This window comes from Dunckerocampus dactyliophorus, chromosome 7, assembly GCF_027744805.1.
Source record: "Dunckerocampus dactyliophorus isolate RoL2022-P2 chromosome 7, RoL_Ddac_1.1, whole genome shotgun sequence".
NCBI classification, from domain to species: Eukaryota; Metazoa; Chordata; class Actinopteri; order Syngnathiformes; family Syngnathidae; genus Dunckerocampus; species Dunckerocampus dactyliophorus.
Window position 1 is genome coordinate 2,968,426 of NC_072825.1, and position 14,583 is coordinate 2,983,008.

Consider the following 14,583-nt stretch of genomic DNA (forward strand, 5'->3'; position numbering starts at 1 on the left):
CACCTTTGTGACCTAGGTGGAAAATGAATACAAACTTCACTCTCTTTTTTTTAACCCCCATTTTTGCTGTAGTTTTTTAAAAACTATTTAAACTTTCGTCTTAAATAATCGTCAGAATTTTTGTTGTAATGTTTTGACTTTATTTATTCTCATAATACTATTAACTTTTTTCCTCAATCTACAGGTATTTGTTTTAATTACACCTTTATTTAGTTTTGTTTCTCAGAATATTACAACTTACATTTTTTTATTTTTTTTATTTTAAATATGCTCTATGCTGGGCCGCACGGTGGTCTAGTGGTTAGCATGTTGGCCACACAGTCACAGTCTGGAGATTGGGAAGACCCGGGTTCGATTCTCCCTTGGGCATTTCTGTGTGGAGTTTGCATGTTCTCCCCGTGCATGCGTGGGTTCCCTCCCACATTCCAAAAACATGCATGTTCTTCCTGTGTGTGGGGGGGGGGATTTTCTGGGTACTCCGGTTTCCTCCCACATTCCAAAAACATGCATTAAGTTAATTGGCGACTCTAAATTGCCCATAGGTATGAATGTGAGTGTGAATGGTTGTTTGTCTACAAGTATATGTGCCCTGCAATTGGCTGGCGACCAGTCCAGGGTGTACCCCGCCTGTTGCCCCAAGTCAGCTGGGATAGGCTCCAGCATGCCCCCGCGACCATCATGAGGAGAAGTGGAATAGAAAATGGATAAATGGATGCTCTGCCAAAGGGTGTCCCGATCCACATCTTTTGCCTTCCGATCCGATTTTTTTTATAGTCTTGCCGATACCAAGCCTTTTTTTTTTTTTTTTAATAATAAGCTTTTGTTACAGACATGAATTTGTGGAATTGGTTGTGGTTATGAAAATAGCATTAAAAATAATGCAAGCAAAGCATTGCTGAATCTACTTTTTTATTCCATAGCATGACCAACAATATTGTTTGGCTTTTGAAACAAACCTCTGTGAGTCAGGTCCCAGTTCCAATAAAAGATCCAATACAAGATCAAATTGGAAATGACATTTTTTTTAGTAAACTCGCTTCAGCGTAAACATTTATTGACGGTCCCTACTATAAACAGCCAGTGGTTAGAGCAGCACTTCTCGTGGGAGCAGTGTTGGAGCCAGACATTTTTAATTGGTGTGGCTGGGGTGAGACCATTACTCACACAGGGGGGTCAATAAGTTGATACCTGAAAAGCCTAGATGGCCAGTGGGGTGGCCACACCCACCATTGACCACCACGTAGCTCCGCCACTGCATGCGACCTCCCCGCACCATGACACAGCAGTCCAGGCACAGTGAAGGGGAACTACCGCTGTAGCTACGGAGTCCAATATCCAACGTCCAACGTGAAACTAACTTCACCACGGTACACTACGGACATGTCTGCATGGTGGTGTTTCCTTTTCTTCTTGCAGGTGGCGGGGGTTGAGTGGCAACCGGCTTTAAGGCGCACTACCACACCTACTGTGTTGGAGTGTGGCCCAGAGTTACCAATGTGATACGGCGGAAGCCGATATTATCCAATCTTCAAAGTAGAGCGGATTAGATCGGGACATCTCTACTAAAGAGTCACATTTGGAGTCCGAAGACTCTACCTAGTGAGCTAGCTAGCTGCTGCCAGTGACAGCTAGCCAAAGCGTGTAAACAGCAGTAGCTTTGATAAGGGAGTGATCAAACACGCTGGCATGGATTGGTGCAGCTTGTGTCAAACTTTCAAACTGAAGCCATTGAGGTTTTACCAACTAGTTTTGATTCTCGTGGCAGTACGGGACAAAGTGGGTCCCTTGTCGGCTCAATACAAGTGTTTGCAACCCTACGTGACACAGCACACATGTAGGCTTTGCTGCTGCACGCCGATCGGTTTTTGTGATCGCCTTTGAAAGGCATTTATCGGCATATGCCCATCACGTGTAACTCTTACTGATTCAGTAATTATTGTATACAATAAGCATCAAATAAGCATATTTTAAATGTTTCCTCTCATGATCTTGACCTGATTTTGTTTTTTTTAGTTACTTTTCTCTGTGCCGCTTTATGTCGTTGCACACACGAATTGGCAGCCATGTTTTCATCAGACTACCCCAGGGCAGCTGTGACTACACATGGAGATTAGACTGGAATCAAATGAGTGTAGCTTTCGTTGAAGAGGTTTGTAGTGTTTCTGCTTGGTTCCGATCATCCGTACCCCACCAGGTGAAATCTTGCACTGAGCTCGGGAACAAGGGTGATAGACTGTTTGATCAATAGTTCTCGTCTTCTTCATGCTCTTGTAGTCCATTCCAGTCTTGGGTGCAGGCCTACAGCTCTTTGGTCTTACCCATTGTCCATGGAAAATAAAAAGGATGGAGGGGTCTATTTTGGTATTTTTCATGTGGCAACAGGCTCCAAGCAAATCCAAAGTCACACATGAATATGTATACCGTATATGATAGTGTTCTCTTTTGGATTTAATAATGAACATTTTAGGAGAAAAATTTGACATTTTAGGACAAAATGCCTCCTGAATGTTGAGTGACTTGGAATTTGGGGATTCCCCTCCCTAATAACCATGTGTTTCGTCTTGCTGTTTCTCTTCAGGTGTAAGCAGCTCAGGATGTCCGCCCACCTCCTCCTCCTCCTCCTCTTCCTCCTCCTCCTCCTCTACTGCCCAGGGCTTCTCCCTCGCTGAGCCAGCCATGACCAGCCAGCACACGCATACGCACCCCTCCTTCAGCTCCATCCACTCCATGGCCGAGCAGCAGCAGGTAATGCGGCCATCCTGCCAAAAATGCTTTTGCCAGCGTTTATAGGCCACTGAAAAAAAATTGATATTTATATATATAAAAATATATATAATAGATAGACACTTCCCATGCGAGCTCCCCGCACCATTACAGAGCAGTCCTGGCACAGTGAGGGGGAACTACTGCTGTTCCTACGGAGACCGAAATCCAACATCCATCTTGAAAATAGCCCTTTAAGCGACAAAGTTGCAAAATTGCGACAAGCAACATTGCTGGTTTTAACAAGCCATTCCTGCAAATATGGTGCCTCATGTAGTTAATACCTTACCCCAGGAGATGGTGGACATCTGTAACGCCATAATAACTTTATAAGTTTATCGTCTTTGAAGCCCCTTGTGCGTTTGGCAGCGCGGAAACCGTGTTCGGGGTGAAGGGAGGGGACGGGGTGGGTTGTCAAAACACCGCCAATGGTGATGGGGGTAGCAGGAACGTAAAAAAAAAAAATACACGGAAATAGCGGCATACGCACTACTATCCGCAGGAGACTCCCCTGCAAATAATGGACTGCTACTAGATAGATATGACCTGAGAATGCACTGACCTGGATGAATGACAATATTCCCAGGCATAGTAGATACTTGATATCTATCTATGTAGTAATAGCAGTAATAATAACCGTTGAAGCAGCAGTGGTGTTCAAGATCCTGCTGTAAATGATGATGATGATGGCTGGGTTTGCTTGAGAGATGAGGAAGAGTATCACAAGTGGATCAGACATTTTGGTGAGGGGTTTCGTGGAGACAGGGATCTGACATTCTGAGCCTGGTGACATCATAATATGCAAATGAGATTAGTAAATTTAGTCCCATCACAAACGTTGGGTCATACTGATCATTTTTGTCACTTACAGTATGCATTTATCTCAAACCATTTTCAAGATACAACCTTTTGAAATAGTAATGTGGCGCCTAAAGGGTTAACAGCGACCAAGACGAATATCCAACATCCAACTTCACCACGGTAGCAACCACGGTGAACGGAGTAACACTGAACCTCCACCGAAGTTGCAACTGGCCATTGACGTCACAGGCAGGACAAAAAAGGAACGCTTGATTTGCTCACCTGCACGATACGGGTAATCTGGCCTCATTGGAGCGTTGTTTTAAAATGATTGGTTATCTGAGCTATTTTTATTGTTGTTGGATTTATCAGCATGATGTCATAATTCCATCATATCAGCCCCATAATTATCGTGCACCCCTAATATTTTTGATAAACTGTGATAGAGTGAAGCCGAAAAATTTTAACTGTGAAGTGGTGAGGGCCGACTGTATGTACTTAGGCCTGTTATGATAATCCATAAATTGATGAATCGAACGATTAAAAAAAAACAAAACAGGTGGATAATTAATACTGTCTGGATAAATTGACATGTGCATGTTTGTGTGTGTGTGTTTCATCTGCTCGTCTCTCTGTGCCGCACAGGCTGGATGACAAGAGGGTTCACTCTGCATGTGTCTGTGTGCATTGGTTCTGTAGTGGAATGAACGGAGAGAGTGAACCCTCCGGTCCTCTCATTCAGCCTCTTTGTGGAGGCGGGGCTACGAGAGGGTTAGCAGTTAGCTAACATACAGGCAACTTCTGTGTCAAGCTAATGTCTCACACAGGTACACCGTACACCGCCTAACACTCACAATTACGAGTGCACCTGAATGCCTCATAGCACAGAGTGCACTGTCATCGTAGAAAGAAGTAAGTTTGATGTATCAAGAGTGTTTCATCTTGAAGGTTTAACTTCTATTGGTGTTCCGATCCCCGCACCATGAAAACATGTCAACATGTGCGTGTCAGGATGAGAGAGTGGAGATTCCCCTGAAAATGAGGTTTTATTGCCGCTTGTATGTATTTTTTCTACTTTGGATACTGCTTTATCATGTTTATTCAACTTTCCCTTTCAATTTGGTATCAAATTAATATGCAGATTTAAAACATAGCAATTGCAAGTGGACAAAAGTGAAGCTCAAGTTCAACCCATTCAGAGGGAAGGATCCCAACATCCGGCTGAAATAAAATATATGTAGGACCGATACTTAGATACTTTATTCATCTCCAAGAGAAATTCACATCTTATCTATTTATCAGTGCTCATATAAAACCTTTAGCAAAATTTGACCATGCACAATACAATTTTTTAACCATAATTACTTACTGTAAAATGAATTAACCAATTAACCATGTTTAATATTTCAATTTAATGAAATGTGAAAAAAGATTGAAGTGTGCAGCAGTAGCGGGCACATGGCTTCAAGTCAGATGTCTGAAGGGGTCCACCGCTGTAAAAAGTTTGGGAACCACTGCGGTACACTATACTTGAGTACCATATAGTGGTTCAAATGAGAATTACACCTCTCATGACAATTAATGAAAAAATGGTCTCAAAACATCTTGTAGTTAAAATCGATTATCAATTTGTAGGGCAAGTCTCGCCCAGCAAAATGTGTTATTGTGACGGGCCTGCATGTACATGTATGTATGGGATAGACTCCAGCTCACCTGCAACCCGAAGAGGACAAGAAAATTGTGAATTGAGATTCTTAAATACTGTCATCACATGAGTTGCTGGTGTTGACGTTGTCTTCACAAATAGCAGCAAGGGAAGAGTAACCAGGCGGATTCTTGGAACTGTTGAAAACGTACGTGGGGAAAAACATCCACAACAGCATGACTAAAAATAGACGCACTCCATGTTTATCTTCTGTCACAAGTGTGTTTGTGTGTGCTGTGTATGTCTTTCCCAAGAAGAGAAGATTGCGTGTAATGCGTTGCGCTTCTCCGTAGGTGCTGTCTGATATGACCATACTCCAGCGGAGGATCCCCCCTAGTTTCAGAGACCCTGCCACTGCCCCACTGAGGAAACTCTCTGTAGACCTCATCAAAACCTACAAGCACATCAATGAGGTACGAGCTTGGTGTAGCCTCTCCTTTCTTAAATACATCACACAATACAAGGCTGTCAGATGCTCAACAGAAAGAAAATGAGGTAGCAGCACTTCTTTTTTTTAACACTCCGAGTATTGATAGATAATACAGAGCTGTTTAAAGCAGGGATATTCAAAAATTTTTCCAGTGAGGGCCACACAGTGAAAAATGAAAGTGCATTTTTTTCTATTTAGTAAAGGATATGCTAACAGGTGATCTATATTTCAAGAAAAAAATGCATCTCAGTTTTGTCATAGAGGTGAAAAACCTTATTACTAATATCAACTTCATTATTTGCTTCATCATTAGACTTTGTTCCCAGAATATTGTGACTTTATGATATTAGAACTTTCTTTCCCAACCTAATTTAGTTTGTTTCTCATAATGTTATTTGACTTCAAGAAAATAACATCATTTTTCTTTAATATGTCAGCTCTATGCTACTAAAATGATTGTATTTATTCTCTTTATTTTACAAGTTTGTTCTCGTGAAATTGCAACTTATTTGTTGCAATGTTGTTTGTTATTTGTTGTAATCATGTTAAAATGGCATTCTTTTCCTCATAATATTACAATGTTATTCTCATACAATTCTGACTGTTTCTCTTCATATTTTGACTTTATTCTTGTAAAATTGCTGCAGATTTTTTTTTCATTTTTCACTGGGTTTTTAAACAATTGTTTTTTTAGTTTTCTTGTCAAATTATATATTTTAGAATATGCCACGGGCCAATAAAAAAAAAAAAAGAATGGCCCCGGGGCGGCACTTTGGTTAGCGCTAGTATAAATGGAATACTGTATAATAAATGCATGCAAGTTGCAGTCAGATGCTAAGCGGCGTTTATGTGCAGGTGTATTACACTAAGAAGAAGCGGCGGGCCCAGCAGGTCCCTCCTGAAGACAGCAGTACTAAGAAGGAGAGGAAAGTCTACAACGATGGCTATGACGACGACAATTATGATTACATCGTCAAAAATGGAGAAAAGTGGCTGGACCGCTACGAGATCGACTCCTTGATTGGGAAGGGCTCTTTTGGACAGGTGAGGGGAGACGAAACGTCTCATTTGCATTACATACATTATCTGTTGTCTACATAGTTTGTAGTACATGTAGTGCACAGTATTTGTTGTGTGCGTAGTTAGTACTTTGGAAGTGCCTTAGGCCGGTAAGTCATTGTATTTCAGTACATTTGAACTTTGTTGCTTGACGCTTACATTTTGAATGATACATTTCATATTTGAAGTGAAATTGATAAGGGTTCAATACTGAAGATATTAAAGATTTTCACAGTAAAAAAAAATCCCGAGTGGGGTTTTAGGTTTTTTGTGTGATTTAGGCCGAATGTGATACACGATGTCAAAACGACAGAATAACAGAAGTGAAAAAAGGAAAGGAACCAAGGCAAGAAGATAAAGTATTTAAATGTAAACGTAAACACTAAAGCAAGAAAAAGCGTGACAGTCCTCCATAGGTTGTGCCTGGCGCAGGGGTGAAGACGTGGATTGTGAAGAGTAAAGTGCAGGAGGTGAAGCTGACGGGTTTGTGGTGTGTGGTGTTGGAAACGTGCGGCAGGTGGTGAAGGCCTACGACCACCACGAGCAGGAATGGGTCGCCATCAAGATCATCAAGAACAAAAAGGCATTTCTCAACCAGGCACAGATTGAACTTCGCCTGCTGGAGCTCATGAACAAGCATGACACCGAGATGAAATATTACATAGGTGAGCTGGAAAACATCATGGAAACTCATGCAAGTCACTGTGTCGCTTACCTTTCACTTCTCTCTCTCTCTCTCTCTCTCTGTGTGTTTGTGTGTGCGTGTGTGCAGTCCACCTGAAGCGTCACTTTATGTTTAGGAATCACCTGTGTTTGGTGTTTGAGTTGTTGAGCTACAATCTGTATGATCTGCTGAGGAACACCAACTTCAGAGGAGTCTCCCTCAATCTCACACGGAAATTTGCACAGCAGCTCTGTACAGGTAGGCTCCACAACACGCACGCACGCACGCACGCACACACACACACACACACACACACACACACACACACACATACCAGTTTCTCCAGGCTTCGTACTGGCATTTGGACAGTAGCTGGTTGAAGAACATGTCAGGCAGTAGTGAGTATTTTTACAGATCTATCTCAGTTGCCGCAACCTGGGCTGTCATTGGGCTCAGTATTTGTTATCATTATCATTATCATTGTTATTATCATTATCAACAGTAGAAATAAGGAAAAGCCCCTTCCTAAGTCTTGTAGCAGTACGATACTAATGGTCGTCACAATCTCATGAATCATACAAAAAAAAATACAAATTCACTTCCACATGTGGAGTTGTGACGGTACGCCATAATCACACTTTGATGTGTGATATGTACACTAATCCCTCGTATATGGTGGTTAATTGGATCCACACCCGGCCATGATAAGTGAATTTCCACGAAGTAGGATTACATAATTATAAATGGAATATTTATGTAGTTAGAGCATTGAAAACCTGTTTACCACCTTTTTAAATACACTTGTTAACATTATTAGAACCCTCTAGACATGAAATAACACCCCTATAGTCACCTTTACACTCCTGTTAACCAATATAGTAGACATAATAAGAGAAAATAAAACTTATTAAGAGAGAGACTCTCATGTTACCATTGGGTGAGTTCCTTGTTCTTTTTTTATTTTATTTTTTCTTGTCAGTTGTAACATTACTGACACCTGGTGACCAGTGTAGAATACTACAATGTCTTTAAATGCATCTTCTTATCGACTTATATTTGTATTTTACTTCATTTAACCATTTTTATGCTAACGAAATGCTTAATTTAGGCAAAAAAAATCCCCTAAAATATATATTTTTTTACTAATAACAGGCTGTATTCAAGCACAAAGCAGAGATGATTTATTAATTAATACATTTATGAAAACCTGTGATATAGTGAAGCCGCGGAATTGAAAGCGGGAAGTGGTGAGGGATTACTGTACCTCGTTGTTTTGTGGGGTTATTGTTCGCTTTGTTTTGGTACAGTTGGGGGAACAAACCGCTTATTTTGTTGATGATTTTTACAAATGAAACATAAACAAGTATAAACTGCTAGCAGGTAATTCGTCAATAAATAAAATTCTCAAATTAAAAAAAAAGAAAAAAATAATTATATCAATAAATAAATATAAAATATCTTAAATGTTTTATGTCAAAACTTTTTCCAGTTGACGTCAAAATGGGGGGGGGGGGCACTTTGATACATTTGCTACATGCTTATTGGCTAGATATGTAGCAGACAGATGCTAACGCTATGAATGAATATTTTTGTCCACAGCATTATTATTCCTAGCCACTCCAGAACTGTCAATCATCCACTGCGACCTAAAACCGGAGAACATCCTGCTGTGTAACCCCAAGAGATCCGCCATCAAGATAGTTGACTTTGGATCCTCCTGCCAGCTTGGACAGAGGGTGAGGGGTTGTACTTGAAGGATTTGTGCACTGTAAAAAAAAAAAAAAAAAAAGTAAAAAAGTATTTTCCATTCTATTTGTGATGTTTTTTGTATTTGTTTTGCTTATTTATGATTATTTTATAATTTGTAGGCTTATTTATCTTTGTAAATAAAAACTAGTACTGAGAATTTGTGTTGTGGGGGTGGGGGTGTTAGGGGGCCGCCACTGCTTTCTACTCTACTCGTATTGAGCTAGCTCACGCACGGTGAAGTAATGCCACCCTCTTGTCGCCCTCCCATCAGATCTATCAGTATATCCAGAGCAGGTTTTACCGCTCCCCCGAGGTTCTTTTGGGAATGCCATATGACCTCGCCATCGACATGTGGTCTCTAGGATGCATCCTGGTGGAGATGCACACAGGAGAACCTCTCTTCAGTGGCTCCAACGAGGTCAGCACACTCCCTGGTGTTGTGTTGCGGTGCAGTGTTCCACGTGTGATGTCCTTTTGTGTGTTCAGGTTGACCAAATGAACAAGATTGTTGAAGTGCTGGGGGTCCCTCCCAGTCACATGCTAGATGCAGCTCCTAAAGCCAGGAAGTATTTTGACAAGCTGTCAGACGGGCTGTGGACAGTGAAGAAGAACAAGGACATCAAGAAGGTAAGAAACACGACACGACACAATTCTCATTCTGAAGGATGGAGTCGCTTCTGTGTTTGAGCACTAGGGCCACCTGAGACGTGTCCTTGACCTGCATCTTCTCCTGGATTTACACCATCACCGGCGTCACATCTTCACTACAACCTCTGCTTGTGTGTCTTTTTAGGAGTACAAGCCCCCGGCCACGCGGCGTCTTCACGAGATCCTGGGTGTGGAGACCGGGGGTCCTGGCGGGCGGAGAGCAGGGGAGCCGGGACACGCCCCTTGTGACTACCTGAAGTTTAAAGGTGAAGCACGACGTGCTGTTCAAGTGCTGCGCACCCCCTACAGGGACACATGGGGATCATTCGGCAAAGACGTCAGTGGAGTCCAAACAAAGTCTTCTTCTTGGTTGCTGTTTGGGACTTGGTCATTTTAAAAGTAGCTCGCAGGCTGGAAAAGTGGGAGCACCCCTGCATTAGGCGTATTTGCACAAAGTATCGGATCGGTATCGCCAATACCAGCCGGAATTTTACCAGGCGTCAGATCAGAAATGAAATCAGCGGTATCGCACATGACTGGAGCACACACTGCAGCAATCTTTACTTCCGTAAACACACAGAAATGCATGTGACGTAAATGCGTGCTTTCTGGACGCGTCAGGTTCACATAAACAAATAGCTTTTTTTTGGTAATGTGAACGGCCACGTAAAAAATTAAACGTAGCCGAAGTGGCAAAGTTGTATCATTTTTCACACGGGAAGAACCGTTGGACACCCCCGGGATAGCTGCTCATGCTTGCACATTGCATTGCTGCCATCTGGTGGTGAAAAAGGAGCATGACAGTAGCTTGCGGTACTCTTTCTCTTAACATTTGGTCTCATTTTTGCTTGATTGCCACACATGTTGAGGAGGTCACCAGAGAAGTAAACAAGTTAACATACTCTTGATAGCCAATGTTTTATTCTTCATAATTCATATTGTTGTTGGAGCTGGACTACCTAGCATTCCTTGCGGGCGCTCTGAGATAGCAGACCCTCTGCCACGTTTTTAACCCAATGTGGCCTGCAAGTCAAAGTGTTTACCCACCCCGTCATAGATACGTTCTAGCAGCTGTACCGCCTCCCCTGCAACGCTTTTATTGGTGCGTGGTCGCTGATGGAGGGAAAGCGTTGCATGTTTTAGTGCAAAGTCAGACTTACCACTGCGTCCCTTCCTCCAGATCTTATCCTGCGCATGCTGGACTACGACCCCAAAAGCCGCATCACGCCATTCTACGCCCTGCAGCACAACTTCTTCAAGAAGACCACAGATGAAGGAACCAACACCAGTTCGTCCACATCCACCTCCCCCGCCATGGACCACTCCCACTCAACCTCCACCACGAGCTCTGTTTCCAGCTCCGGTAAACACGCGCATCACAAACTCTCCTGCTCCTCCTCCAGAAGAAAAGCTAACCGAATCTCCCGTCGCTGTCATGTTCTTTTACATCCAGGTGGCTCCAGTGGTTCCTCCAATGACAACCGCAACTATCGCTACAGTAACCGCTATTACAACTCTGCTGTGACGCATTCAGACTATGAGATGACCAGCCCTCAGGTACGCACAACAACGTTGTCACTCAAAGTACCCACTTTGTAGCGCAGCCTTCCAGAAGTGAAGTCAGCACCAACTTGCAATGGAAGTTATCTCAAGGTGCTTCAACCACGCTTCTCATACTTCTAACCAGCTGAGCCCCACACGCCAGCACTTGGGAACACAACCCAGACTCAGAGTGGGGCGGCCGTCTGCCTCGACCGGTTGGGTTGAACGAGAGACAGGGTAGAGAGACAGACGATAGATCCAGAGGGACAGAGGATAGAGGGATTGGGGGGGGGGGATGGGAAAACAACGTGTGTATCCATAACAGTACAAAGGAGGTGACAGAAACATTAGTCAATGACAACACAACTGAACACTTTATGCAGTTTTTAAATGAAGCATTTATTTTTTTAGGGAGAAAAGAAAGCTACATGTCCCTGTGTGAAAAAGTGATTGTCCCCTAAAGCTAATAACTGGTTGGGCCCCCCTTAGCAGCAACAACTGCAAACATGCAAACAACTTGCAATGAGTCTCTTACAGCGCTGGGGAGGAATTTTGCAGAATTGTTGTCATTCAGCCACACTGGAGGGTTTCATTTAAAAACTGCATAAAGTGTTCAGTTGTGTTGTCATTGACCAATATTTACATTTCTTTGATCTGAAACATTTAAGTGTGACAAACCTGCAAGAAAATAAGAAATCAGGAAGGGGGCAAACACTTTTTCACAACAACTGCTGGAAAACTTTTATTTTTTTTGCAAATGAAAGCAAAAGAAGAAGAAGTGCATCTTTTGCTGTGTCACATAAAATGTGTAGAAAGTGAAGTGCTGTGAGGGTGCAGTGAAGTAAATGGACTGCAGTGTGTTTGCATTTATTTTGTGGGCACATAGAGTACCGGCCAAAAGTTTAGACCCACCACCCTATCCAGTAGCATGAGCAAGCGTGCGTAAACTTTTGAGCGGTGCTGAACGTACGTTGCTAGCACGTGGTGTGTGCCACGCGGTGTGTGACCGTTGTCTTCTCCCAGCAGCAGATGAGGATGTGGCCAGGCAGTGATGGTGGAGGTGGGGGTCAGGACCCAGCATACACCCAGTTGCTGCTCCACAAGCCGGCCGCCTCCCAACAGCACCAGCGCCACTTCCTGGAACAGCCCCATCACCCCCACCCGACCTACTCCCACCACGGGAACGGCGGGCGCGGCCTACGACAGGGCGGACAGACCGGCATCGGTGGCAGCGGCGGCGGCGGCGGGGGAGGAGGCCAGCAGGGGTCCTCACCCCAGATGAGTGACAGCATGGATGTGGGCGTGTCCCTAGGGCTGCACCACCTGGGGGCGGTGTCTTCCATGGAGGCGTCTCAGTTTGGCTCCGCCTCCCTACCCCTCGCCCTGCCAATCGGACTGTCTGCCTTCCGGACTCGGACGGCCCCCACCGCCCCGGGGCCGCAAGCCCCGCCCCCCGAGGACTACTACCCAGCCTCCAACAACAATAACCCAGCTGCAGGGGGCAGAGGGAGGCCGGACTCAGACGAGGGACCGGCCAACTCTTGATAAAACCTGAACCGTGCCCTAAAGCCATACAATTTTAACTCCAACTACTCCGAGTACACACACCACAGTCACGCTGAGAGACAAACATATGAACTTTGTGCTGAAGGAGACAGTCTGTACTGCATGAGGGGAGGAGGAGCGAGGAGGAGGATGCCGGGAAAACTCCTTTCATCCCGTTTTACTTTTCTGTCTTTGTCATTTGAAACGGAATGACTGTGACGAGTTTGTTTTTATGACTATGATTTGTTTGTTCTTTTAATATGATTTGATTTTCTTTCTGTGGTTTGAGGAGTTTGTGTGTTCTGTTGGGTTGTTTGAGCCTGGAGAGGAGGAGGAGGAGGAGGAAGAGGAGGATACGTTTCAGAAGGAGAGCGCACGTTTGCGTTTACAAATTGCAGTCATGACTACACGTGGTCATTTGCAGCATTTACACTCCTCGTATGAACGTGTGGGACGCAGGACTCCCGTGTGGTGTGTTCTTCTCTTTTTGACTGGGGGCCCTCCTTCCCTCCCTCCCTCTCTGAAGGCTGCAGGGAGCGAGAGAAGGAGGCAAGAGAAGGCGTCGGGACACGGACGCCTCCCTGGCGCTCACGGGGATCTTCTCCTCGTCCTCTCCGTCTTCCTCCTCCTGTTGTTTCTCCTCCAGACAGCTCTTCCTCTCTGTGCTGCTAATCACCATGACAACTTGTCCGGATTGCTGCTAAAGATCCAACACAGATCAATAAAGAAATGAAAAAGAAAAGAGAGAGAAAGTTAAAAACTTTTTAACCCTTCTGCTTAAGAGAAAGGATGAAGTAAGAACCACTGCATCTCAATGTATTTATTACTATTTAACAAGAAAAAACAAACTGAAAGTAACCCTTTTTTCTGCTCTTCTTTGTTTGGTTGCCTTCTTTCTGCAGGTGAGCTCTGACTGGCTATTGTAACAGTGACAGGAACCAGTGACATGGGAGTGTCGCTGGTTGGGGGGGCCGGGCTTGGGTGGAGGGGAGGGTACGGGGCAAAATAAAGTTGGATATATAATAAGAATAAAGAGTATACTTTTGCACACCAAAGTCAAACAAACATTGGATCTCCGCTTTTCTTCCTACTAACCTGATCCTCACATTCTGGTGTTTGTTTGTTTGTTTTTTATCGGCCCGTGGCACATTCTAACTCAAATATATTAAGTCAAAATATGAACAGAAAAAAGTTGGAATCCAACGAGAAAAAGTTATTTTTCGAGAAAAGCGTCATTTTAGGAGCATAAAGTTTCAATTTTAAGAAAATATGCTATTTTTTTAAGTCGGAATATGACAAACAGACAAAACAAAGTTGTAATTTTTGGGAAAATTAGTTTGGGGTAATTTTACAGGAAAAAAGTTATAACAAGAAAAAAAGGCACAATTTTACTCAGATAAAAATAATGCATAGAGCTGAAATATTCAAGAAAAAATACGTAATTAAAAAAATAATATTATGAGAAACAAAACAACAAAGTTGTCATTTTTGTAAACTTAGGTTGCAGAAAAAGTTACAATGTTACGAGAATGTCATAATTATCAGAAGAAAATTTGCAAGATGAAAGTTTAAAAAAAATACAATAGCAGAAATGCAGCAAAACAGCTGTCATTTTACAGGAAAAAAATCACAATTTTATGAGAATAATGTCAAAATATTAAGAGAAAAAAGTTGTAA

At 43.2% G+C, this 14,583-nt stretch overlaps 1 protein-coding gene across 3 annotated transcripts in view; it reads left to right on the plus strand.

The window, feature by feature from the left end:
- The window catches only part of dyrk1b (dual-specificity tyrosine-(Y)-phosphorylation regulated kinase 1B), a 53,834-nt gene extending 39,961 nt beyond the window's left edge, over positions 1 to 13,873 (plus strand). For all 3 annotated transcript variants that reach the window (XM_054780755.1, XM_054780754.1, XM_054780753.1), the window contains 12 exons: positions 2,579 to 2,745; positions 5,563 to 5,682; positions 6,555 to 6,743; positions 7,276 to 7,423; positions 7,531 to 7,680; positions 9,022 to 9,158; positions 9,443 to 9,589; positions 9,658 to 9,798; positions 9,965 to 10,085; positions 11,000 to 11,182; positions 11,273 to 11,376; positions 12,388 to 13,873. In XM_054780755.1, coding sequence (XP_054636730.1) covers positions 2,677 to 2,745; positions 5,563 to 5,682; positions 6,555 to 6,743; positions 7,276 to 7,423; positions 7,531 to 7,680; positions 9,022 to 9,158; positions 9,443 to 9,589; positions 9,658 to 9,798; positions 9,965 to 10,085; positions 11,000 to 11,182; positions 11,273 to 11,376; positions 12,388 to 12,906 — 2,028 coding nt within the window. In that variant the 5' untranslated portion in view covers positions 2,579 to 2,676 and the 3' untranslated portion in view covers positions 12,907 to 13,873. The remainder of the gene's footprint in view (positions 1 to 2,578; positions 2,746 to 5,562; positions 5,683 to 6,554; positions 6,744 to 7,275; positions 7,424 to 7,530; positions 7,681 to 9,021; positions 9,159 to 9,442; positions 9,590 to 9,657; positions 9,799 to 9,964; positions 10,086 to 10,999; positions 11,183 to 11,272; positions 11,377 to 12,387) is intronic.
- The last annotated feature ends 710 nt before the right edge of the window (positions 13,874 to 14,583 follow it).